This window comes from Pantherophis guttatus, chromosome 15 (genome assembly GCF_059756535.1).
Source record: "Pantherophis guttatus breed Tessera chromosome 15, ASM5975653v1, whole genome shotgun sequence".
NCBI classification, from domain to species: domain Eukaryota; kingdom Metazoa; phylum Chordata; class Lepidosauria; order Squamata; family Colubridae; genus Pantherophis; species Pantherophis guttatus.
The window spans coordinates 8,862,702-8,888,089 of NC_142077.1; the positions used below are offsets into that span (position 1 = coordinate 8,862,702).

Genomic DNA, 25,388 nt, shown 5'->3' on the forward strand with positions numbered 1-25,388 from the left:
TTTTTTTTTTGGTCTCTCGGCCTCGCTACATTTTAAATCCCGACTACTAATTCGCGGGGAATTTTCACCTGCCCTCCCCACCCCCGAAAGTGGATATGTGCGGCCTTGTGAGGGCGAGTGTCCCATTAGCCCGCCTATCGAAGCAAAACACGCAACTTAAGTCTCTCTTCCACGAGCGTGGAAAAGAGAGAGACACAATCTCCCTGCCGAAGATAGTGTGCAACGGCGGGGAGCAGGAGGGGGAAGCAGCCAAAAGCTACGGGCGCAATTTTTTTTTTTGGCCTGCCCAGCCGTGTACCGTCCTTCCGCCACGCCTATCATGGCGGCCGCCCCGCCCCCTCCCAGCTTTGACCTTCTGGGGGCTGGCCCGCGCGCATGCGCTCCACGCCCTCCAGGCGGAGTCTCTTTCCCCCACCCGCGCGCGCGTGTACGCGTTGCGCGCGCATGCGTCCCACCCCCCCCCACTCGCGCCCAAGATCGCCCCGCCTTTCCTCGCGCCCTCTCTCGCTCTCTTCCCGGTTGGGAACAGCTGCAAGATGGCGGCGGCGGCGGCGGCCACGGCGGCCGGGAAGGTCCAAGCCGTGCGCGAAGTCGGCCTCCGCGGGGCCTACGGGCGCCCGCCCAAGCGGCAGGAAGCGCTGTGAAACCGACCGAGGAGGAGGGTGGGGTGCGCGATCTCAGGTGAGGCGATTTCCCCTCAGATCCGAGCCGACTTCTTCCCGCCGCCCAAGCACGGCTTGCCCCGGGGACGGTGGCCCTGGGCGAAGGCCGGCGGAGGGAGGGAGGGAGGGACGGGTAGGGGAGGCGAGGCGACCGCTGCCGCTCATCCGGCCCCGCAAGCGGCTCTGCAAGCCCGGGGAAGCCGATGGCGCAGAGACAGGAAGGCTGGAGGGAAGGAGGGAGGGAGGGAAGCGGGAGGTCCTGGGCCGAGCCGGGCCTTCCTTTAATTTAATCCATTTATAAAGTGTTATAAAAGCCCTGCAGCCCGCTAGAAAAAGAAAAGGGGGGGGGAGAAATGGGGGAGGAGGTTTTTTCGACCGGGGCGTTTCCCCTTTGGCTGGCTCTGCGCTGAATCCCTCAATCAAGCTGGAAAAGGGACCTTGGAGGTCTTCTAGTCCAGCCCTCCTGCTCAAGCAGGTCTCTCTTTATATATATATATATGTGTGTGTATGTATGTATATATAAATATGTATACGTGTATATATATGTGTTTGTGTGTGTGTGTGTTTTTACTGAGACTCCTGCTCTACCTCAACATGTGGGAGGGGGCATTCTTGAAATAGATCTATAATAGTCTCCCTTTATTTCTTTATCAGCAAAAATATAAATTTTAGATAGATAGATGTATATATGTATATATGTGTGTGTATATGTGGGTGTGTGTATATATGTGTGTGTGTGTGTGTGTATATATGTATATATGTGTGTGTGTGTAAATGTATATATAAATGTTTTCTGAGGTTTTCGCGGGTGTTTGTATGTAGGTCTTTGGTTATTCGGGTTTTCTCCCGCGTAAAATTGGAGGTTTCTTGGCAACGTTTCGTCAAAACGTTGCCAAGAAACCTCCAATTTTACGCGGGAGAAAACCCGAATAACCAAAGACCTATGTATATATAAATATGTATATGTGTGTACAGTATATATATGTATATGTGTGTGTGTTTATATGTATACGTATATATAAAGTGTGTGTGTATGTGTGTGTGTGTGTGTATATATATATATAGGTATACACACACACACACACACACACACACACATATATATATATATATATATATATATATATATATATGTAGGTATATGTGTATGTATATGTGTGTATATGTATATTTGTGTTTGTATGTATATGTGTATATATATATGTGTGTGTTTGTATATGTATATATATACACACACACACACAAACATACATAAACATTTATATATATATATATAGAGAGAGAGAGAGACCTGCTTGAGCAGTGGGAGCTGGACTAGAAGACCTCCAAGGTCCCTATATATATAGGGCCACCTGCTTGAGCGGGTGTATATACCATTCCAGACAAGCGGCTGTCTAATCTCTTCTTAAAAAAAACACCTCCAGTGATGGAAGCACCCACAACTTAGTACAGTATAGCCTTTATTATCGTGGTACATCGTGTATACAACGAAATTGGTTCTGGTGGCAAGCCGTTCCACTGGTTAACTTGTCCTCGCCGTCAGGAAGTTTCTCCTTGAATTCCAGGTTGCTTCCCCTCCTGAACGCAACACCAGTTGCCTTAGGTGGGTGGATAATAATAGCCCAGGTTGGTTGAAATTCCTCTTTATTAGGTTGCTTCTCTCCTTGGATTTAGTTTTCCACCCGTTGCTTCTTGTCCTGCCTTTGGGGGCTTTGGAAAATAGGTTGAAACACCCTCCCCCCATCCTCTTATTTGCTCTGGGTGGGTGGATAGATGGATGGATGGATTACTACTACATAGTATGATGGACTTGCAGGGCTGGTGCAACGTGTAACATGTTCACACTGGTGCAAAATAGGACTGGGTTTTTTGTTAATACAATTTGTTGGGTTAGGGATTTTCGGTCTTCACTTTGAGTTGTATTGTCTGTGGGGAGTGTGGGGGGTGCACTGAGGGAGCTGAACCAATCTCATAGTACATACCCTGTTTCTCCCAAAATAAGACATTCCCCCCTGATAATAAGCCTAATCGGGCTTTTGAGCACACAGCAATAAGACCAAGCGCTTCTTTCAGGGTTCAAAAAAAATATAAGACAGGGTCTGGTTTTCGGGAGAACACGGTATATTGTGGACTGATAATAAAGATTTAGATTTGAATTTGAATTGAATTAGATGGATGGACGGATGGATAGACTGGGATGCCTCCTGGGGGCAGTTGCGAGTCTTGGTTCAAAAGATGGTTGGCTGCCCCTTTAAGCTGCAAATGCTTTTTTTGGCCGGGAGCGAGGGGGGCAGCTTCTATACGCGCAGAAACTTGTGGTGGTAAGGAAGTGGAATTTGTTGGTCGGCCCAGAGTCTTTAGAATATTAAAATAACAGGCTTGGAAGGGACCTTGGAGGTCATCCAGTCTCACTTATGCTCAAGCAGGAGACCCTACACCATTCCTGACAGATGGCAGTCCAGTCTCTTCTTGAAAGCTTCCAGTGATGAAGCTCCCACAACTTCCTGTAAGGAAAAAGATTCCCGGATGGATCTTTCTGATCCAATGTGGGCAGCCTTCCATATTTTTTCAGATGAGCAACAGGCCTTATGCAAAAGTCGTGATTCACTTGCACAACATCTGAGAGATTCTCAGGAGGCTTGGCGGTGGAGGGAGGGAGGGATGGACATCTTCCTTGATCCTTGGGGGGGTGGGAGGTGAGCGGGTACTGTCACCCCTTTGATCTTTTCCCGAAGGAAGTGTTACTTGACGATCGGAACAATCTGGGAGGATGTAATTAGCAAATAGCCGCAAGAAAGACTTTCAAACAGCTTTTTCCGGTAAGACGTCCGTCCGAAGATTGCTCCTTTTTTCCCAAAGGAAGTGGGGAAAAGTCTCAGAACTCTTTGGCCTTTCTTCCATTTTTTGCCTTCAGCTTCTAGAACAGGGATCTCCAGATTTAGCAACTTTGAGACTTGTGGACTTCAACTCCCAGAATTCCCCAACCAGCATGGAGAATAGAATGGAGTGTTGAGTTGAGTTGAGTTGAGTTGGAAGGGATCTTGGAGGTCTTCTAGTCCAACCCACCCCCACTCAAGCAGGAGACCCTGTATACCATTTCTGACAAGTGGCTGTCCAGTCTCTTTCTTGAAAGCCTCCAGTGATGAAGCACCCACAACTTCTGGAGGCAAGCTCTTCAATTCGTCGATGGTTCTCACCATCGGATAATTTCTCCTTATTTATCTATCGGCTGAATCTCTCCTTGATCAGTTTCCATTCATTATTCCTTGTCTGGCCTTCAGGTGCTTTGGAAAATAGCTTGACCCCCTCCTCTCTCTGGGGCAGCCCCTCAAATATTGGAGCACTGCTATCCTGTCTCCCCTGGTCCTTCTCTTCACTAGACTAGACATACCCAGTTCCTGCAACCATTCTTCATATGTTTTGGCCTCCAGTCCCTTAATCATCTTTGTTGCTCTTCTCTGCACTCTTTCTAGAATCTCAAAATCTTTTTTCTAGTGTGGTCCTTAATTTTAGATTGCCTCTCTCTTTGATTAGTTTCCATCCGTTGCTTCTTGTCCTGCCTTCAGGTGCTTTGGAAAATAGCTTGACCCCCTCCTCTCTCTGGGGCAGCCCCTCAAATATTGGAAGACTGCTGTCATGTCTCCCCTGGTCCTTCTCTACCTTAGACTAGCCATGCCCGGTTCCTGCAACCGTTCTTCATGGATTTTGGCCTCCGGGCCCCTTCTTCTTCACTTTCTTTACAGCAAGCTGCATCTTAAAAGGCTGAAGCTCCCACAAGATCTCATCTTCCTCCCATTCTTCCTCAATTGAACGTGCAGATGACCTTAGGGGTAGGGGAAGAGGTGCTGCCTTAGGAAACAATCCGACGAGAGAGGCAGGAGCCCCCAATGGATTAACAGTCAGCTCAGTTGATTAAGGATGGTGGCGAGATCTTTGTATTACATCATCCAGCTTCCAAGGTTGTGTGTTAATGGAAACTGGTAATAAAGAGCATTAGCTCACCGGATGGAGGTTTCCTGCCAGGTTTACCTGGGAGGGCCGACAGATTCCCAGAGAAGTAGGGGGAGTAGAGGTGTGCCGGCTCCTCCCTGCCCATCCAGGTGAGGCCTGTGTCTCCCCCCCCACCCCACCCCTGGAGCATACCTGTCTGTCCAGGGCGGGGAGGATCATTGAGCGGACTGCATGAAGTGGGGTGAACAAGGCACAATCACTGCAACCTCGTTTCAAGGAAAGAACTGAGTTTAGGTTGGAAGAACCCGAAGATCGATCAATCACAGCCACAGACAGAACGGCTGCTTCTAATCCTAAACCAAAAGCTCTCGGAACGTCGCCTCAGGATCTGCAAGGAGGGCCGGATGTCCACAGAGCAGTCCCCATCCCAGTTGCTCCCGAGTTGCCCGGATGCTCCTGTGCATTGGGAGTGGGTGCCAGGAGGGTTCTGAGCAGAGCACAGGGATGTGAAAATATATACACATATATATAAATATTCCTTTCTCACGCACCCTCCCAGGAAAACAAATGGATATGCTGGCAGGGGACTCAGCAGATGACTACCTCCTGAGTCCATTTTCTAGGGCAAGGATGTCAAGCTCGAGGGATGCTTAGATCTGGCCCATGGGGTCGCCTGGAAAAGCAAAGGACCGGCGCACAATGCCTCTGCCAGCGAAAATGGAGCTCAGGTGGGCTGCAGAGCTCCGTTTTCACTGGCAGAGGGTTGCAGGAGGCCGTCCCAGCTGAAAACGGAGCTTGGGAGCCTGTTTTCATCGGCAAATCACTCGAGTCACCACAGGCGCCCCCCTCCCTGACACGAGTGACATCAAGCTGGCCACGTCCACTCCGGCCCCCCGATGAAATCAAGTTTGACACCCCTGTTCTAGGGGTTCCCGAGTTGCCCAGCTCAACGAATTGGTGTGGGCTGCTAAGAGAAGGATTCCCCCCACCCAGCCGATAACCCATAGCCTTTCCCTCCCTCTTTTTTTTGGGGGGGAGCAGGGGACTGGAATGCCATGGCTAACTCAGAGAGCGACGACGACAGCTTCATGGCTGTGGATTCCGAGGACGCCGTGGCAGAAGGGACCATGGAGCAGGAGGATGGAGTGTGTGCTGCTCGCCCGGAGGAGGAGGAGGAGGGAGGGGCTCGGCCTCACCGGTCCATGCAGGAGTTGCCAGAAGAGGTGCTGGAGTATATCTTGTCCTTCCTCTCCCCGTATCAGGAGCACAAAACAGCCGCCCTCGTTTGCAAGCAGTGGTATCGGCTCATCAAAGGTACAGCGAAGTTGTGTGTGTATTTTTTTTTTTAACCCCTTCTGGGTACTTTTCTAGGCCCAAACAGGTTGGGAGAAAGTTCGGCCGTTCAGCAAAAGGGCAATGATGGGAACCGGGCAAGGGTGGGCTCCTGGGGGTTCAGCATGGTTCAGGCAATCCTCTAGCCAAGGATTGCCGGGGTTCGGGGAACCCCCAAATGTCACCCCTGGCTGGCCACACCCACCCCGTCCCTCCCCTCCCAGGAGTCTCCACACGGCCCAGGGACGTGAAGGGGCCACGCGGAAGGTCTGGGAGGGCAAAAAACGGGCCTCCCAGAAGTCCAGAAACGGTCCTGTTTCCGGCTTCCGGACCCCAGGGGAAGTCTCCAGAGCCTGGGGAGGGTGAAAAACTCCCCCCCCCCCCATGGTGTAGGTGGCCGAGTAGGCCACACCCACCATAGCCACGCCTACCCAGCCATGGGGCAGCGAACCTGTTGCTAAAGGATCTGAAGCCCACCCCTGGAACCGGGCAAGCAGACAGTTGTGTCAGCGTTGTGTAACCTGGCAACTCCAGAAATTTCTAGAGCTCATGAGAATGCCAGAAACGGGTAAAGCAGAGAGAGGGCGGGGGGCTGGAAGGAAGACTATTTCCCCCCTCCCGCCTTTGGATCTTTCCTTTGCTCTCAGAGAGAGCACCGAGGAACCCCCACCCCCCACCCCCCATTTCATCCCTGAGCTACAAATATTCTCCAATCAGGAGGCTGTGAGTTCAATTCTAGGTAGAGGCCTGGGCACGCTGAGATTATATCTGCTGAACACAACTCCGCATTGGCGACAGGAAGGGCATCCGGCCAGTAAACACTCAAGCTCCATTCAATTGCCCAGACTCCATCCCTCAAGGGATTATAGAGTCGTTAAAAGAGGAAGAGGAGGATTGGTGGCAAACTAGCCTTCCCCCCGCCCCCCAGCTGTTGGGCTTTTCTCTAAGAGTTTGAGGACCTTTTTGTGAGATGCTGGCTTCTTCTACTACTAGTCTTCGGGCATGAGAACACAAAGAGTGCGTTGGCCTCTTGTGTTATGGAAAAAAAAGCGGAGAAAGGTAGACCCCTGAAATCTTTGGAAAGTGCCCCAAAAGCTCCCTCAGGGCAGACTCGGCCTTTCTCTGTTTGCTGCCCCCGAAGCAAATGAAGATCCATCCCCAGTCCCACTCTCTCGCTGCTCTCCCCTCCTCTTCCAGGTGTCGCCCACCAGTGTTACCACGGCTTTATCAAGTCCGTCCAGGAAGGGAACATTCAGTGGGAGAGCCGCACCTATCCCTATCCGGGGACTCCCATCACCCAGCGCTTCTCGCACAGTAAGTACTAAGTGGCCCAAGACGCCACTCCCGAGGTGAAAACCTTCCCAACTTGTTTACGCGTGGACCCTGTGCACATGTGCAGCGGGTAAAAAACGTAATGATGACCGGGCGGGTGGGCGGAGCCTTGCACCGCCATCGCTCCCGGTTCTCTGAACCACCCACCGCCATCGCTCCCGGTTCTCCGAACCACCTGCCGCCATCGCTCCCGGTTCTCCGAACCACCGGCCACCATCTCTACTGGTTCTCCGAACCACCTGCCGCCATCGCTCCCGGTTCTCCAAACCACTGGCCGCCATCGCTCCCGGTTCTCCAAACCACCGGCCGCCATCGCTACCGGTTCTCCAAACCACCAGCCACCATCGCTACCAGTTTGGCCGAACCGGGAGCATTTCACCCCTGCTCTTAGCCCCCTGGGGAAGCCCACACTCTTACCTTTCCCGGAGAGGTTGGATGGGGGCACAGGCTGTGGAGCGAGGCTGCAGCAGCTGAGGACAGATGAGGCCCCTCCCTTGTTTTAGCTGGGAAGCGGAAGGTTCTAGAAGCTTCTTCTGGAGCCGCCTCTACGGAGTCCGATCTCTCGCTGTAGTTATTTTCAAGTGTTTATACTTCTCCGATTCCCTCCAGATGAGATCTGGATGAGCAGAATGCTAAGATTGGGTAGCTATGTAAAGGGAACAGCGTTTTTTCTAAACCCAGGCGGTCACAATGGGTATGGGGTCAGTTGGGGGCAAGCATAAAATCTGTCTAGATTCCTCCGTTTCAGAGGAGATTAAATAATAGCAACAGCAATGGCACTTCCATCCTTCCGAAATCGGTAAAACGAGGAGCCAGATTGTTGGGAGGTAAACCACTTAGAGGAGGCTGTAAACCACCATATTGACTTATATACCGCTTCACGGTGCTTTACAGCCCTCTCTAAGCGGTTTACCCCCCAACAATCTGGCTCCTCGTTTTGCCGACCTCGGAAGGATGGAAGGCTGAGTCAATCTTGAGCCGATTAGGATTGAACTGCTGGCAGTCGGCAAAATTAGCCTGCAATGCTGCATTCTAACCACTCGTAATCCCGCTTGATCCTGCAGGATAGGGTGGATGCAGTAATGGGATTCTGCCGGTTTGGCGCACTCAGCGAACCGGTTGGATCCCACCCCTGGGTGGAAGGATTGTGTTCAGGACAGAAAGGGGCATTAAATAATACACAAAAAGAATCAACTGGAGTAGCACACACCTTGTGGGTTTTCAAAGGAGAAATTGTGGCTTTCGGGGCGGGGGGGGGAGCGGGGAGAATGTTGGGGTGTTGGCAGAAGCAGCTCTAAAGCTGGCCTGTTTTTTTTTTGCTCTGCTGCTTTCTAGGTGCTTGTTACTACGATGCCAATCAGTCCATGTACGTCTTTGGGGGCTGCACCCAGAGCAGTTGCAACGCAGCTTTTAACGACCTCTGGAGACTCGACCTGAACAGCAAGGAATGGATCCGGCCCTTGGCCTCAGGTGAGGGGCGCGGCTGGGGGGGGGTGTCCCGGTAGCTGCAGCACCTGCCCCATTTCTGGGGGAAAAGAGCAGCGGGGGGGTGGGTGGGCACTGTCTGCCTTCATGTGGGGAGAAACGTGACACCTGCGGCCAGGTGGAGGCAAACTTGATTCCAGGGACCCAGCCTTCTTTTGATTTCCTCCACTCTGCCTTTTGGGTTGGGTGTCCCCAATCTCCTGTTCTCCTTCACAGCTCTCTAGCTATTGGGAGAGGAGACAGTATTATGGCGCAAGGGGAAAAGAGGTTCTCCCTGAAAAGAAAAGCCAGGTGGAAAGGGACACCCCCACTCCCAAATCCCCTGTGGGTGGCCTCTTTGAGGGCATCCCAACTCTCTCAGGTGACTCGAATCCAGGGGTCTCCAAACTTGGGACCTTTAAGACTTGTGGACTTCAACTCCCAGAATTCTCCAGCCAGCCATGGCTGGCTGGAGAATTCTGGGAGTTGAAGTCCACAAGTCTTAAAGATCCCAAGTTTGGAGACCCCCTGCTCTAATTGGCCAATTCCGAAGGGATGACCCCGGTGAGCTCCTGTTTCGCCTCCGGGAGGGGTGGGAAGCTCTCTGGCGGCCTTGCCCTGCCGCCTGCCTTTTTTCTCACCATCTCCTCCAGGCCAAGGACTCCCTGGGCGTTCCTGGGACAGGTATTTGATCAAGCTGATCAGACATGTCCCTGCTAGTTACAGCCACCAGCCAGAAAAAAAGAGTGTGGGAAATCAGCAGGTTCTCACCATCCTCCAGTTCACACCAGGAGGGGCAACCCTTTTGTCATAAACAAAAGCCCTCCCCCCCCCACCCATTCAAATCCCAAGCTTATTTACTTTGCGTGTTGATACAAAATACATTTTGGCTAGGTGCTCAGGAGGCCTACCTTTAAAAGAAGGTTAACTCGGGAGGCCTTTTAAATGTAGAAAGGGGCAGGAAGACTCCAAGGCTGCTAAGGTTCGCAGGGGTTCAGGAGAACCTCTAACTAAGATTCCGTGCAGTTTGGAGAACCCCCAAATCCCACTCCTGGCTGGCCCCGCCTGTCCCTCCCATGAGTCCCCGCATGGCCAGTTTTGGAAGCAAATAAGTGCGCGCAGGGAGGATGAAAAACAGGCCTACCAGAAGTTCAGGAAGCCCGTTTCTGGCCTCTGGAGGGCCTCCGGAGCCTGGGGAGGCCGTTTTCTCCCTCCCGGAGGCTCAAAAAAAGCCTCCGGAGCCCGGGGAGGGCAAAAACACACACACCGCAGCCGTGGTGCAGGAGGCTGACTAGGCCATGCCTACCATGGCCACACCCACCAGGCAGAGAACCCCTTGCTAAAAATTTTGAAGCCCACCCCTGCTCCAGGCCCAAGGACGGGCGTCCTTCCCTAACCGCAAGCCAGCGTTTCCCCCCTTTCGGCCAACGCTGCTTTTTGAAGGGGAAGGAGAGGGGACTTTTTTGAGGTTTGAGACTGCGGACAACAGCCATCTCTTCAGGAAGGCAGTGGCCAATCCCTGCAGCCCAGTTTTTTTTTTTTTGGAAAAGAGCAGGCCCAGAGGGCTCCGTCCTCTCAGCCTTGGGAAGAAGCACCACTGAGTGGCTTGTGTCACAGTCCGGCAAGTGCCGCTTGCTCCAGAGTTCCCCTGTTAGAAAGTTTTGGAGTCCCAAAAGATTTTTTTTAAAAGCCTTTATTTGCAGCCGTGGTGCGGTGTCCTAGAGGTGGAGCTCTCGCCTCACAATTAGGAGGCTGTGAGTTCGATCCTCAGTGTAGAGGCAGATATTTCTCTCTCTCTCGGCACAATGAGTCTTCGGAGAAAGGCGGCATACAAGTTGGACAAATAAATAAATCAATGCTAAATAATAACTCCGCATTGGCAAAAGGAAAGGCATCCGGCCAATAAACACTCAGCTCCATTCAGTCGCCCAAGACTCCACCCGCAAGGGATTATGGGGTCAATAAAAGATGATGATGATGATGATAAGTAGCTTTGAACATAGCAGCCCAAAGCACTCCGCTCACCCTACTACTTCCCCACTGAGCTGAACTATCACCCGGCCATCCATCCCACCCCAGGACAAGTGGAATATGCGTTATCGGCTCTTCCCTTTGGGATCCCTGAGCCATTAACCATCTGCAGGGAAGGATATGGATCCCGTTTAGTGACCCGTTCAAAGTGTGATTCTTATTTTCCCTCCTCGATTCCCAAACTCCTGGCAAAACGTCCTTAGAGCTAAATTGGGGTCTTTCTCACGACGTTTCCCTTTGAAAAGAGCCGGCAATACCGCCTTTTCAAAAAAAAAACCCTACAAGTTAACTGCTTAATGAGAGCGGCAATTACAGGTTTCCGGAGCTTGTTTTCTCCTCCCCACCATCCGACGAGATTAAACGACCGTGGGAGCTAAATTCCCGAAGGCAGACTTCCAGCAAATGAAAGCAAGAAGTTTCTTAATGGGTGCCTGGAAATACAGCCCGTTCCGGGACACACATCCGTCTGTTAGGAAACGGAACCTCTAACCTGCTACTTTGTGAGACTTGGGGTAACCTGGCGGGCCCTCAGCGCCCCCCCAGTTCCCCCCCCCTTTTTTAATTTGATTTATATGCCGCCCTTCTCCGGAGACTCAGGGCGGCTTACAATGCGTTAAGCAATAGCCTTCATCCTTTTGTATATTTATACAAAGTCAGCTTATTGCTCCCACAAACTGGGTCCTCATTTCACCTACCTTAGAAAGGATGGAAGGCTGAGTCAACCTTGAGCCTTGGAGAGATTCGAACCAGCAGTAAATTGCAGGCAGCTGTGTTAATAACAGGGTGCTTAGACCACTGTACTATCAAGGCCCTTGATCGCTGCTAGGTTCCCTTGGGCTCCCTTGCCGTTTTGGGTTGTTTTTCTGAGCACCCCAGTGGGCAAAGGGGGCTATTTTGGGGCCAGGCCTTCCTTCCGCTTGCCTTATCCGCCTCCTGCGGAATTCAGTTGCTTTCTCCGGGGAATTGCCAACCGGAGCCCCCCTACCGCTGGGTTCCAGGGCTCTAACTTTAGCTGCCTATTTTAGAAAAGTCTGGGACGGTTCGTTTTATAGACCCCCAGGCCATAAATAGCCCCCTCCCCAATTAGGATCCCTGGGGGTCGCGTTGAACATGTCAAAAGCGGCAAGTTCCCAAGGAGTGAGGTCAGCTGCTCCCCCTTGCACTTACCTTTGCTGTACAGCTTTTTGGAGGGGGCAATAGACTACCCCCACCCCCGTTTTCTCAGAGGGAAGAGAGCTGCCTGGTCATCTGGTCTCAGTATATTCTTGGCCCCAGACTTGCTTTCTTTGGAATCGGGCCCCCCTTCAACGTCTCAGCAAGTCGTAGGAGACAGGATTGAAGGCAGACAGAGGGGCCCCCCTCCCCCGTTCCTCTGGCTCTGGACTCAGCCCTGCCCTGCCCAGTGGGGCCTCTCCTATTTCTCTTGCCAGGAGCATCGTCCAGTGGTACCCTTGAAATTGGGAAGGAGGATAAGTAGCTTTGAACATGGAGTAGTGCGGTGGCCTAGAGGTGGAGCTCTCACCTCACAATCAGGAGGCTGTGAGTTCAATCCTAGGTGTAGAGGCAGATATTTCTCTCTCCGGGCACAATGAAAATATATATCTGCTGAATAATAACTCTACATTGGCGACAGGAAGGGCATCTGGCCATTAAAACACTCTGCTAGCTCCATTCAGTTGCCCAGACTCCACCCTGCAAGGTCGATAAAAGACGACAATACAGGTAGTCATACAGTGAACTCCGTATTGGCGACAGGAAAGGCATCCAGCCAGTAAACACTAAGTTCCTGAGAGCTAGCAGCCGATTCGGACAGTGAGGAGGTTGGGGAGAAGCATGGGCCAGTCCTGGAGTCTTGGGAAGGCTCTGATGAGGGCTCTGTGTCGGAGGCAGAGAGGGGGCCAGGGCCGTATGCCAGTTATCAGCTGCCTTCGGAGTCGGACATCAGTGGGGCAGAAGAACAGCTGGAGCCTGTTCCCAGTGTGCGCATTCTCAGAGTTGCCAGATGAAGGGAACAGCTAAAGAACAAGGGTCGACTCAGGAGTAAAGCTACAGGTGGACGATGAATGGCCCCTCCCAGAGGGAATAAAAGAGGAGCGAAAGGGGAGTGGAGTTTGCAGGAGACAAATTAGTTCGCTTAATTGGTTCGTGACTCCTTGCCAAGTTTTGAAGATATCGGCCTGGCAGCTCTCCAAGCCAGATAAGGTCTGTGCCTGTAAATCCTCCCTTGAAAGACTTTGCTGGATGTGAATGAGAGGAATTCACAGTAACCTAATAAAAAGGGGTTTTTGTCAGGACAAGGAGTCTGCTTCATGCTCTTGGGAGGCCTAAGTCAGAACACTGAGCAAGGAAATGGCTCTTCCCAAAAACTGTTTAATCTATAGACTCAAAACCACCAGGCGAGGGTCCGGAATCCCGTTGGGGGACATCGGCTAAAAAAAAAAAAAACCCTCTCCTGTTGCAGGTTCCTACCCATCGCCAAAAGCCGGAGCCACCCTTGTTGTGTATAAGGACCTGCTGGTGCTGTTTGGCGGCTGGACGCGGCCGAGCCCTTACCCCCTGCACCAGCCGGAGAGGTTCTTTGACGAAATACACACCTACTCACCTTCCAAAAATTGGTAAGAGTGTTTAACTGTTTCGGGCGCCTGGTTTTCACTGAGAAAACACATGCACCCCGCCTTTTTTAGCGTTAAACCCCCACTCTTCCTCCTCCAGGTGGAACTGCGTGGTGACCACCCACGGCCCTCCTCCGATGGCCGGCCACTCCTCCTGCGTGATCCAGGACCGGATGATTGTCTTCGGAGGCTCTCTGGGGTCACGGCAGATGTAAGTCTCCCAACGCTCCTCCTTTTTCCGAATCTCTACGCTCTCTGAAAAGCCGTCCCCGAATTCCTCCCATCTCGCTCTTCCCCCTGCAGGAGCAGCGACGTATGGGTCCTCGATCTGGAGCACTGGACCTGGTCCAAGCCAAACATCTCCGGCCCTGGGCCTCACCCACGAGGAGGCCAATCTCAGGTTAGCGTTCGCAGCTCTTACCGTAAATGAGGCAGGCAGAAAGCATCCCGCTTTTCCTCCCAAGGAAACGAGTCTTCCAACTGTCAGATTAAAGCCCTGGTTTTTCCAGTAATATTGAGAGGAAGCAAGCAACTGCCTCTGGTGTCGGTCCTTCCTGGCAGAAGCGGGAGATGGAAACTCAGACTGTTGGGCACAGAGTTTTGCCCAGAGACAGGCCTTCCCAGAGTCAAGAAAGTGCCAGTGGGAGCAGGGACTGGCAGACCATTTCCCACCAGAAATGGCATCGTCCCAGAAGAGGCAACCTGTTGTGGCCTGTCGGCCGCCAGCCCCTCCAGCAAATCAGGAGGAGGAGGAGGAGGCGTGGGAGTCAGCATCAGGGCAACCTGACAGCTCCGAGGGGGAAGAGGGAATGGAGCTTGCAGAGAGAGAGACCGAGACGGAGCCTGGGCCGTCCGTCAGCCCTCAGATGAAGAGTCAACAGTCCCCAGGTCTGGAGGTGGCTGATGAGGAAGAGGAGGAACAGCTGGGTCCAGTGCCTGATGCACAGAAGGCAGAGGAGAGGAGAGCAGTAGAAATCCGTGGGCCAGTCCTTGGGAAGGAAGAGCCACCGCTGCTAGCAAGGCCCCACCCTAGCTCGGGGGATAAAAGGCAGGGGGCGGAGATGAATAGGTGTGGCAGACAACTATTCATCAGCCGGCCGGCCAGACTTTAGCCTGCATTTCAAAGAGAAACTTTTTTGCTGGGGCTGCCGGCACTCCTAATAAAAGAATCTTTTGAGTTCACATCAGAGGATTGGTCGTGTTTGGGGAGCTGGATCAGAACACCCCCAATTGGTCTTCCCTCCATAGATTTGGGATATTAAGCTCGGTTTGCAAAGGGGGTGGGAAGGAATGTCCCTGGAACTCCTTCCCCATCAGCTGATGGCATTGCTGCCTGTGCCAGCCAGGCCTTCTTGGAGCTCTCTAGGACTTTTCTTTCCCTGTTGTCATAGATTGTCATAGACGACGAAACCATCCTGATCCTTGGGGGTTGCGGAGGTCCAAATGCGGTGAGTAGACAAAGCTAGGATTGTCCTGCCATTCACCCCCTTTTCTGCCTTTCCAAGACTTTCGTGTCTGGCACGGCATCTGTTTGAAAAGGCTCCGGTCAACACAGGGGGCGATGCACATCTTCCTCCGGCCACCAGGTCCGAGTTGCCCCCTAGCAAAGGTTTACTCCTTGGGGAGGTGATGCAGAAACCGTCTTCTCCAAAGGTTTAGATCGAACAAGAAAGATAGAGATGAAGATAGAGACAAAGATGAGTATGGGAGGCGAATTAAAAAATGGATAAGAATTGAAGCACTAAAGAGGAGAAGAGATGATGGATAGAAAGAATTGCCCTTTAAATATTAAAGTAGCCTGACTATAAGCTGAAAGAGGCAGAAATAAAATTAGGGGAAATATTAGAATATAAATTTTTATAGAATGAACAAAAATAATAGATAGAAAGATTAGAAGTTTACACGTTAGGCATCTTTTTAATGTATGTTAAAATAATATGAGGATTACTTAAATTTGAGAAATGTGATAGAGATTACTAACATTGTTAGCGTGAATTTGATTAATATGAATGATACCCAGAAACAACTTTGCCTATACATAATAGAGAAATGTTTAGATTGAACAAGAAAGATACAGATGAAAAATGGAGATAAAGATGAGGAGTTAGGCATTTTTTTGTTTATGTATTTTTAAATAATATAATGTTGATAAATGTGATAGAGATTATTAATATTGTTACTGCGAATTGGATTAATATGAATGATATCCCCAGAACCAACTCTGTCCACACACAATGTATATTTAAAAAAATAATAATAAAAAATATATTTAAAAAAAACCCGTCTTCTCCAGAAGGAGGAAAGATAGAGCATGCCAGACAGGTGACGAAAACCTTTCAGGACTGCTAAGTCTGCTCTCGAGAGAACAACGCTAGAGGAGGGCCAGGCAGAAGGGGTAGGAGGAGGGTCCCGTCCTACGGGTGTTTCAGCTTTCCCCCGATTTGCAGCTTTTCAAGGACGCCTGGCTGCTGCATATGAGATCTGACCGTCCGTGGGCATGGCAGCCCCTGAAGGTGGAGAACGAAGACCACGGAGCCCCGGAATTGTGGTGCCACCCGGCATGCAAGGTGAAGGGAAGGGCAAAAGGGATCCCTGGTAGAAATTCTCCTTCCTCTTCCGTACCTCCTCGTAACCCAGAAAGGGGGTGAGCCGAGGTGTGTGGCAGCTCCGATTTTAAGAGTGTGGTGTAAGGCACTAAACCCGTGATGGTGAACTTATGGCACAGGTGGCACACAGTTGCCGCAGCCCAGCTCCACCGCGCATGTGTGCAAGCCCCCTGCCGGTCTTCAGGTCTCTGCCACGCATGCACGGGGGAGGGGGGGCGGCATGCAGGGAACACATGCGCGGGGGTCGGGATGCATGCGAAGGGGCATTCGCATTGCATTTTGGGGTTTGTGCGTGCCCCCCGTACCCTGTTTTGGGCCTGGAAGGCCACCTGCACCAACCTGAAAGCCAAAATCGGGCGTGGGGGGGCTGGGGCGAATGCGCAGGGGCACACATGAATACACGGATGTGGGGTGCATGCGCAAGGGGCACTTGCATTGTATTTTGGGGGTTCGGGCACGCATGCGTGCATTTGCGCATGCACGCGCTTTGGGCACTCGGCACCAAAACGGGTAAACCATCACTGCACTAAGCTAACAGTGGGCTGCTTGACATGGCACAGTGGGGGGAATGCCCAGTGGGATCTTTCCTCTCCCCCTGCCTCTTGTCGAGTCCAGCATTTAGGAGTTTCCGGGGAGGCTGCTCTGCGGAACCGGTCCTGTGTCCGTCTTGAGCTAACTGTTTCTTCTCTTCCAGGTGGGGCAGTGCGTGGTCGTCTTCAGCCAAGCCCCCAGCGGGAGGGCGCCGCTCAGCCCTAGCTTGAACTCTCGTCCTTCTCCCATCAGCGCCACGCCACCCGCCCTGCTTCCCGAGACACGAGAATGCCGCTCTCAGTCTCCTGTTCGGACAGCAGATGAGGCTCCCTGTGTGAATGGCCGCTGGGGCACCCTGAGACCCCGGGGGCAGAGGCAGACGCCCTGCGGGTCCCGGGAAGGAAGCCTGTCGCCGGCTAGAGACGATAGTTCGCCGGTGCTGAACGGCAGTGAGGTCTTGTCTCCCAGCATTGCTGCCGCCACCGCCACAGGAGGGGCCTCTCCAGACAGCCCTCTCCAGCTGCTCTCGCCCAGCACGGCTTCCGTCGCAGAAGGCTATGAGCTGAAGGCGGGTCGTTCTTTGGCACCCAGGCGGGGCTCTCTCCCCGATCAGAAGGACCTGCGACTGGCCGCCGTAGACTTGAACTGGGAGGCCAAACCCCCTTCTCTGGTTTGCCAGCCGGATGGTGTGGAAAACAGGACGGTTGGCACGATAGGCCTCAGGAATCCCCCGGATCAGACCAACGGCATTCACACCCCGCCTCATGTGTCCAGCTCCCTGATGGGAGCTGTCTCTCCTAGCGCCCTGCGGCGGAGCCTAGAGGCAGTCCAAACACTCTCTTCAAAGGCCCTGCCCACTTTGGCGGTCAGAAGCCCGCCCAGGGTGTCCTCGCCGGGGTCCCCAGGCAGCCAGAGCAGCGCCAACCCTGCCGAAGCAGCCGTTCCTGCTACCGCTCGACCCAGCTCTGCCCAAGGAGATGGGCATGCCTTACCACCCATTGCTCGCCGCCTGGGCCATCACCCGCCTCAGTCGCTGAACGTCGGCAAGCCTCTCTACCAGAGCGTGAACTGCAAGCCCATGCAGATGTATGTGCTGGACGTGAAGGAGGTCAAAGGGCGCGGACGGGTCCAGTGGAAGGTGTTCCACGGCAGCTCCGTGGTGGGACCCCCCGAGACCAGCTTGCACACGGTGGTCCAGGGGCGGGGGGAAGTGATCATTTTTGGCGGCCTGATGGACAAGAAGCAGAACGTCAAGTACTATCCCAAAACAAATGCCTTGTACTTCGTGCGGGCAAAGAGATAATGCGGCCGGGGCCGCCTCCTCCCTCTTCGGCTGCCCTGGCTCGGAGGCTCCCCCTCAAACCCGTTAGCCCTGCCCTGGGCACGCTGTCAAGCAGGCTGTGATTGTGGCATTCCACCCACTAATAAAAGAGATCTACGCAAATGGCACCGAGCCTTTCCTCCCAATTCCCAGCATGGGCGCCAGGCTGAAGCCCCTTTTCTATCAAGAGAAAGGACAGTTTATGCGCCAGGCTCAAAGATACGCGTCTCGGGGGACACCTGGCCGAGCAGGATCTGGCCGTAGCTGAGTAGCCTCCGAGCTGAGTGCAGGCGGGCAGTCAAATCAGGCAGGGAGAAGAAGCCAGGCCCTCGGTTAGTTCCAATGCCAGTGTGGGCAAATGCCAAGTGGCCAGGCGGGGCACCAATGGGACGCGGCAGCCAGGCGGGAGGTTTGAAGAAGCATCCAAAAGCCAGCCCTGTTGTAGGGACGGCCGCCCTCTACCCTTGCGGCCTTCTCCTAGTCTTTGAAGGTGGGCGTTGGGGTTTTGAAGGGGGGCCTGCAGGAGAAGCAGAAGCCCCCAGGGACCAGGAGTGACCCCCCCACTCCCTGGGGCTCTGCCTCATTCAGAGCAGTCTATGAGCCAAGACTTCCCATACAGGGTGGAGAGAGCCATGCACGGGCAAGTAAGGAGGGCTGAGGGGAATGGCTGCTCCCACTCGTGTTACCGCTGTGGTGGTGCCACAACGCTTTGAGCTTCTGATGGGAGGTCCAGGTCTCGCCCCAGGTAGTCCAACAAAGCCCCAAATGAGGGAATGGGGCAGTGGTGAAATCCAATTTTTTTTACTACCAGTTCTGTAGGCATGGCTTGGTGGGCATGGCAGGGGACGGGTACTGCAAATACTCCATTCCCACCCCACTCCAAGGGAAGGATACTACAAAATCTCCATTCCCACCCCACTCCAAGGGAAGGATACTGAAAAATCTCCATTCCCACCCCACTCCAAGGGAAGGATGCTGCAAAATCTCCATTCCTACTCCAAGGGAAGGTTATTGCAAAATCCCCATTCCCACCCCACTCCTGGGACCAGCCAGAGGTGGTATTTGCCAGTTCCCCAAACTGCTCAAAATTTCCGCTACCGGTTCTCCAGAACCTGCTGGATTTCACCCCTGAAATGTGGGGGGGGGAGGGGGCAAAAGAAGGGGAAGGGCAGAACCAGCTGCAGCTCAAATGAGGGTCAGGATGGGCTGTTGGGCAGACACCCCACCCCAGCTTGAGTGGCAGCGCTCGACACATCCTGCTTGAAAGGCCCACGGCTTCAGCCAATTCCCACAGTTCAGGCAAGGGGGACATCGGGAGGGGGGTTGTGGGGAAGTGTGGGAATGTCAGCCACCTCCAATGCAGCATGCTTGAATATCTTGCCATGTAATCTCAGTCTTTGCTTCTGGTCACCCAAACAGAAACCCCTCTTAATGACTGGGTGGGGGTGAATTTGGGCAGTGAACTGGGGAAAGGGAGAGCGTAGTGGGCTCTCCTAGCTGGCAGCTGCCCACAGTGGGAATCCTGTGCCAGGCTTGTAGCCCTGTGGCTTTTTCCCACACTCCCCCTTTCGGGGGGTGGGAGGGTGGGGTGCGCCTGGGCTTTTATTTCCCAGCAGAGAGAAAAGCTGCACGTCGAAGCTTCCTGGCAGGCTGCCCAGATTGCAGGGATATTTTGATTGTGTCCCCGTCCCCCACACACACACCTTAGGAACAGTTTGGCAAGACTCTTAAAAGTCCTTTCCCCCCCTCCCCCAAGACGCTACACCTGGCCATGCCCTCCTAGGCCTTTCCACCTTGCACGTACTCGAAGGACTAAAAACACCCACTGGAGGGAAAAGACACGGGTGGGAAGCCCAAGTCTTTCACAAGCCGCAAGGAGCCATTTTCCAGCTCCACCGGTCTCCAGTTTCTGGTCACTCAACGTTGAAGGGATTTTCAAGGTAAAGGACTCGGACACGTTTGAAAGCTGCAACCCACCCACCCACACCCCCAGTCGCTTGCAGAATTGCGGCTTGCCTCCCCTTCTAATGGGAGAGCGGTAAATGATGCACATGCACACACCTGTTCAGTTCCCTCTGGGCTCCTCCTCCTGCAGGAGCAACAACCACGGCCGTCCCCTCCACGCCGTGTGAGCCCGCCCCCAAGACACCCTGGAAGTGAACAGCGCAGTGGGTGACTTAAGGCAGCTACTATCCTCCCCCCTCCCTCCATACACACACACACACACACACACAGAGATTTAACAAGAGTTGGAAGGGGCCTTGGAGGTCATCTAGTCCAACCCGCCCCCCCCAGCAGGAGACCCTACACCATTTCTGACAGGTGGCAGCCCAGATTCTTTGAAAACTTCCAGTGATGAAGCTCCCACAACTTCTGTTCCACGGGTTGATGGCTCTCAACGTCAGAACATTTCTCCCTTTATTTCTAGGTTTTGAATCTCTTGCAAGATCCATTATTCCTTGTCTGGCCTTCAGGTGCTTTGGAAAATAGCGTGACCCCCCCCCCTCTCTGGGGCAGCCCCTCAAATATTGGAAGCCGGCTATCCTGTCTCCCCTGGTCCTTCTCTCCACCAGACTGGCCATGCCCAGTTCCTGCCACCGTCAGGCTCCTCCAGACGCAGGGACGGAGACCCCCACGTCCTTCCTTATACGGAAAAGCGAGGCAACCGGCGTAGCCCCGCCGCAGGAGATGCTGCGTTGGCAGAAAGAAAATCTCCAGTTTTGTCCAGCATCCTCGGATTACACCTGGGTCCCCAGTGCCAGGATTGCCAGGGGGCGGGGCCACACCGATCTGACGTCACACCCAAAAAAAAAGGGGAGGGGAGGAAGAAGTGAAAGTGGCCGGTACGGGCATGCGCGAAGGAAGGGAAGCGATCCTAGCCCTGGATCGGCAACCTTTCTGCGGCGCAGCCTTCGCGCAAGCCGAGTCCTTTTTTTTTCCCCGCAGGGCGAGGATGATCGTCCGCCCGGGATCCGTGATCGACCCGGATTGGCACGGCACGGAGGAAGGCAGAGCTTACTCGGGCTCGCTCTTGCGCCGGACGCAGCGCCGAACCTTCGGTGAGGTCGCTGGGCTGAAACCCCCGGGAGATTCCGCGCTTCCCGGGATTCGGGGCAAAGGATCACCTCGCTAGCGAGCCGGTCTTTTCTCTCTCTCTTTTTTCTTTTAAGTTTTTTCTTTTAATTTCTCATAAACACATTTATACGTACATTCATTTATCCATCATTTTTCATTCATCTTATCTTTTAACTTTCATTTTTCTTTTCTTTTTTTTTTATTTCTTTTTGATTTTTTAAACAAACAAAATTAACTTTCATTTTTCATTTTAACTTTTTCGGGACTGCTCTTTTACCTTTTACTTTTACCCCAACCTTTCTTCTTCTTCTCCTCCCCTTCTTTTCCTTTCTCTCTCCTCCTGCTTCCTTCATTCTTCCTCTCCTTCTCTTTCCTACTTGCCCTTCCTTTCCCCCACTCCTCTCTTCTTCCCCACTTCTAACCTTCTCCTCTACTCCACTTTTCCCTTCCTTTTCTTCCTCTCCTTTTCCTTTTCTTCTTTCTCCTCTCCTCTCCTCTTCCTTCCTCTCTCTCCTCCTACTTCCTTTGTTCTTCCTCTCCTTCTCTTTCCTACTTCCCCCACTCCTCCCTTCTTCCCCCCTTCTAGCCTTCTCTTCTGCTCCTGTTTCCCCTCCCTTTTCTTCCTCTCCTTTTCCCTTTCTTCTCCCCTTCTCTTCCTTCCTCTCTCCTCCTACTTTCTTCGTTCTTCCTCTCCTTCTCTTTCCTACTTCCCCTTCCCTTCCCTTCTAGCCTTCTCTTCTGCTCCTCTTTCCCCTCCCTTTCTTCCTCTCCTTTTCCCTTTCTTCTTTCTCCTCTCCTCTCTTCTTCCTTCCTCTCTCTCTACTCCTTCCCTTCTCTCTTGTTTTTTCCCTTTTCAGTTCAATTTAAAGTGGTATTCGAGCAGCCCCGATTTTCTAATTATCTTTATTCTCATTTCAATTTCTTAGTCGATTAATATTTATTTTTATTTCATCATTTGTGTACATTTTTATAATATCTCATTTTCCCCCTTTTAACGCCCCCCCCTTTCTCTTTTTACTTGGCATCATCTGGGTATCTATTTTTCTAATTGCTTTCTCCCATCTGTTCTCTATCTATTTTATCTCTATACCCTTATTCATATTTCCTTTTTAACCAATCATAAATATCTTCCCATGTCTTGAAGTACATCGACTCCTCTTTATCTTTTATTCTCAATGTTAATCTATTCATTTCTGCACATTCTAAAATTTTCTTTATAATGTCTCCTTCCAATGGGATTTTATCTGCTTTCCAATTTTGTGCAAATACAATTCTAGCCGCTGTTAGAGCCGGCCTTCTCAAAGGGGCTTTTCTCTCCCTCTCCCCAGGACTGATCGAGAGGCCGGTGCTGGCTCCACATGCGGCTGCCGACATAGCCGGTTACAAGGTCTTCGTCTCGGGCAAAAGCGGCGTGGGAAAAACCGCTTTGGTGGCCAAGCTGGCCGGTCTGGAGGTGCCCCTGGTGCATCACGAGACCACAGGTGACTCCTGCTTCCTCCTCCTCCTCCTCCTGTCCCCAAGGCAAAGGATGCACCTGTAAGCCTAAAACTCAGGACAGCTGTCCCAGGCTAAAGGAGAAGCAAGGGCAGAGCTCCACAAACTGGATGGGGTGGTGGGGATCCTTCTGCGAGACAGCCCTGAGACCCTCTCCTGAGCCCGGGGAGGGGGGGCTTTTCTAGGAGTCGCCTCCCCGGATGACTCCAGCTGAAGCGACTCTTTCTTTCCCAGGGATTCAGACCAGCCTCGTCTACTGGCCGGCAAAACTGCGAGAGAGCGGCAGAGTGCTCTTTTTCAGATTCTCCTTCTGGGACTGCGGCGAAGCCGTGCTGAGAAAATTTGACCACGTTTTACCCGTGAGAGTCAGTCCTGGGGTGCAGGGATGGGGGAGATGACGATGCCGCTTTGTAGACCCCCCTATTAATTTTCGGAGTTGGGAAAAGCCTTCTTGACTTTTCCTCCGTTCCCCGCAGGCCTGCAGAGAGAAAGCGGACGCCGTCCTCTTCTTGTTCTCCTTCACGGATCGCGCGTCCTTTCTCGACCTCCCTCACCAAATCTCTCGCGTGACGGACGGAGCCAGGGACGTGGTCCGAATGGTTGTGGGCACCAAGTATCCTTTAAAGGGCTTCTCGCCAGACTTGGAAGGGCCCTGGGGGAGGGGTGGGGGCAGCCTGCCTCTTTTTAAGATGGTTTTTCACAATATCTGTCTTTTTCTTTCCTGCAGCCTGTCCTTGATCAAAGAAATAACATAAATAACCCTTCAAACCCCACTAGATTAAAATACAACCATTGCAAGGATTAAGAGGGGTCTGCAACCTTAAACACTCAAAGAGCCATTTAGACCCGTTTCTCACAGAAAAAAAAAACTCCAGGAGCCACAAAACCTGGCTGGGCGTGGTCAACTCCACATCACTCACTCCCTCCTAGTCACATGACCCCCTAGCCATACCTACCCAGCCAGTCATTAGGGCAGAGAACCAGTTGTTAAAAAACACCGGGATCCACAAAACTCTTTTCTCCCTTTCTCCCTTTCCCTTTCTCTATGTCTCTCTCCCCACTCTATCTCCCCCCCTCTATCTTCCCCTCTCTCCCCCTCTCTCTGTATCTCTCTCCCCCTCTTCCTCTCTATCTCCCCCCTCTGTCTCTGTATCTCTCTCTCGGTGTGTATCCATGTCTCTCTCCCCCTCTCCCTCTCTCCCCCACTCTGTCTGTATCTCTCGGATTTCCAAGGCCTGGTGAGGAGTGACTGGGAGGGGAGGGCGAGGGGCGGGACCAGCCAGTGATGGGACAGGGAGCCCCAGCAGAGGGCCCAAAGAGCCACATGCGGTTCCGGAGCCGCGGGTTGCTGACACTCGCCGTAGCCTATTCCAGAGTGGAAGAATTGGCTCAGGCCGAGTATGGGCTCGGAAGGTGCCCTTCTTAGCGCTTGGCGATTCCACTTCCTTGACCAACCGTCTCCAGGTTTGACCAGTTTGCCCACACGGATGTGACGGAATCGGACATGGCGGCTTTCTCCCACACCTGGGGTTTGCCGATCTTGCGGACAAAGAACGTCGGCGAGCAGCCCTCGGATGGATACGCTGGCCTAGCTGAGGTGGCCCGACTCTTGAACAGGCTCGCCGAACATCTCTGGAGGCAGGACCAGGTGGCGGCCGGCCTAGTCTCTGGAGGGGAGAGCCCTGTGGTCCCAGAAGCGCTGGCTCCCTGAAATCCTGATTCTGCCGCATGGGTTTTCTTTCAGCGGAACTCCTTGATAGCTCCTTAATGGCCTTTAAACTCCAATCTTTGCATCAGAATCTTTGTATCTCTGCTTTGCTGGCAGGGAAGCCCCTTGGGCCGAATTCTGGGTTCCCTCGGTGGTAAAAATGCATTAAGGAGGCAGAGGGGACAGAAGGCAGCCTGGGAGGGCAAGGCCTCCACGGATCCAACTTGTGAGCTTCCCAAGAGTTATTTGCAGGTTCGTGACGGATTCTCTTGCCAGGTAAGAGCAAATTGGATCTCACCTACTTGGAAACGACGGTGGCTTCTCTGCCCTGAATTCTCTCCGGCCAACAGATGCCCCAAGAAAAAAAACCCACCTCTTGTCTCAAGTCATCCTAAGCAAGTCAACATTCAACACAGGTGGTTGTTATTTTTTTAAATTGTTTTTACAATTAAACGTTTACATCTTTTAAACCTGAGTTACACTTTTACAGCTTTCCAATACCGGCATTTTTAGTAATATCCAATTGATCTTTCAGCCGACTATATACATACACATTTTGTTTGTTACATACTTATTCATATAATCAATACATTTTATATGCATACCTACTACACGTTAAATGTAACATTTCATTATAATATCTTCTCTTTTGTTATACACCATCCATTAATTTTAGATTCCTTTTCCAGCCAATCATACCATCTGTTCCATGTTTTATAATAAATCGTTTGCTTACAATCCTGCTTACCATCTTTTTGGACTGTTGCCTTCTGGCAGAAGATACAGAACAATTAAAACTCGGACCGCACGTCTTCTGAATAGTTTTTATCCCAGAGCTATAATTGCACTCAACAATGAACTAAAGGGCCACCATCAGTGAGCTGTTGGAGAGTATTATTTAGTCTGTTGTGTGGATGTTTGGATGGTTTTAGGGGTGGGGAATTTGTGGTGGGTGGGAGTGTGTTTGGGGATTGTTATGTGTGTTGGACTTGGTCTTTGGGTGTTAAGCGAATTTCGTTGTATGGGTATACTGTGTATACACGGACAATGACAATGAAGTTTTTTTTTAAAGTTTTTTATTTTTATTGCTCATAAACACATTTACATGTATAGTCATTTCCATTTGGGATAGTTTCTCGGGCTCCTGCCTCAGCAACGAATAAAAACAGCAGATTTGCTTTCTGGCACGTTTCTCAAAAGCGCCAGCGTTAATATTTAATGGTCCTCTTTGAGAGCAGCGCTTCTGGATTGTAGGCTGCGCTCCTCCTC

General features: G+C 52.2%; 2 protein-coding genes across 4 annotated transcripts; both read left to right on the plus strand.

Annotated features, from left to right (window-relative positions):
- Positions 1-384: 384 nt before the first annotated feature.
- FBXO42 (F-box protein 42) lies at positions 385-17,965 on the plus strand. 2 transcript variants are annotated; one of them, XM_034401605.3, is made up of 10 exons: positions 385-681; positions 5,655-5,927; positions 7,143-7,259; positions 8,613-8,747; positions 13,234-13,387; positions 13,485-13,595; positions 13,688-13,784; positions 14,776-14,832; positions 15,832-15,951; positions 16,685-17,965. In XM_034401605.3, exons 2-10 carry the CDS (start codon positions 5,669-5,671, stop codon positions 17,822-17,824), a joined length of 2,190 nt encoding a protein of 729 aa, XP_034257496.1. In that variant the 5' UTR covers positions 385-681; positions 5,655-5,668; the 3' UTR covers positions 17,825-17,965. The 2 variants fall into 2 exon arrangements, with proteins under 2 accessions (XP_034257496.1, XP_087735127.1); XM_087879001.1 differs by lacking the exon at positions 385-681 and adding an exon at positions 1,955-2,288.
- A 104-nt stretch (positions 17,966-18,069) lies between these two features.
- On the plus strand, positions 18,070-24,857 carry CPLANE2 (ciliogenesis and planar polarity effector complex subunit 2). Of its 2 annotated transcripts, XM_034401606.3 has the most exons (6): positions 18,070-18,174; positions 20,271-20,901; positions 22,246-22,398; positions 22,646-22,770; positions 22,888-23,024; positions 23,876-24,857. In XM_034401606.3, exons 2-6 carry the CDS (start codon positions 20,694-20,696, stop codon positions 24,120-24,122), a joined length of 870 nt encoding a protein of 289 aa, XP_034257497.1. In that variant the 5' UTR covers positions 18,070-18,174; positions 20,271-20,693; the 3' UTR covers positions 24,123-24,857. The 2 variants fall into 2 exon arrangements, with proteins under 2 accessions (XP_034257497.1, XP_087735128.1); XM_087879002.1 differs by lacking the exon at positions 18,070-18,174 and having other exon boundaries at positions 19,936-20,901.
- Positions 24,858-25,388: the final 531 nt, after the last annotated feature.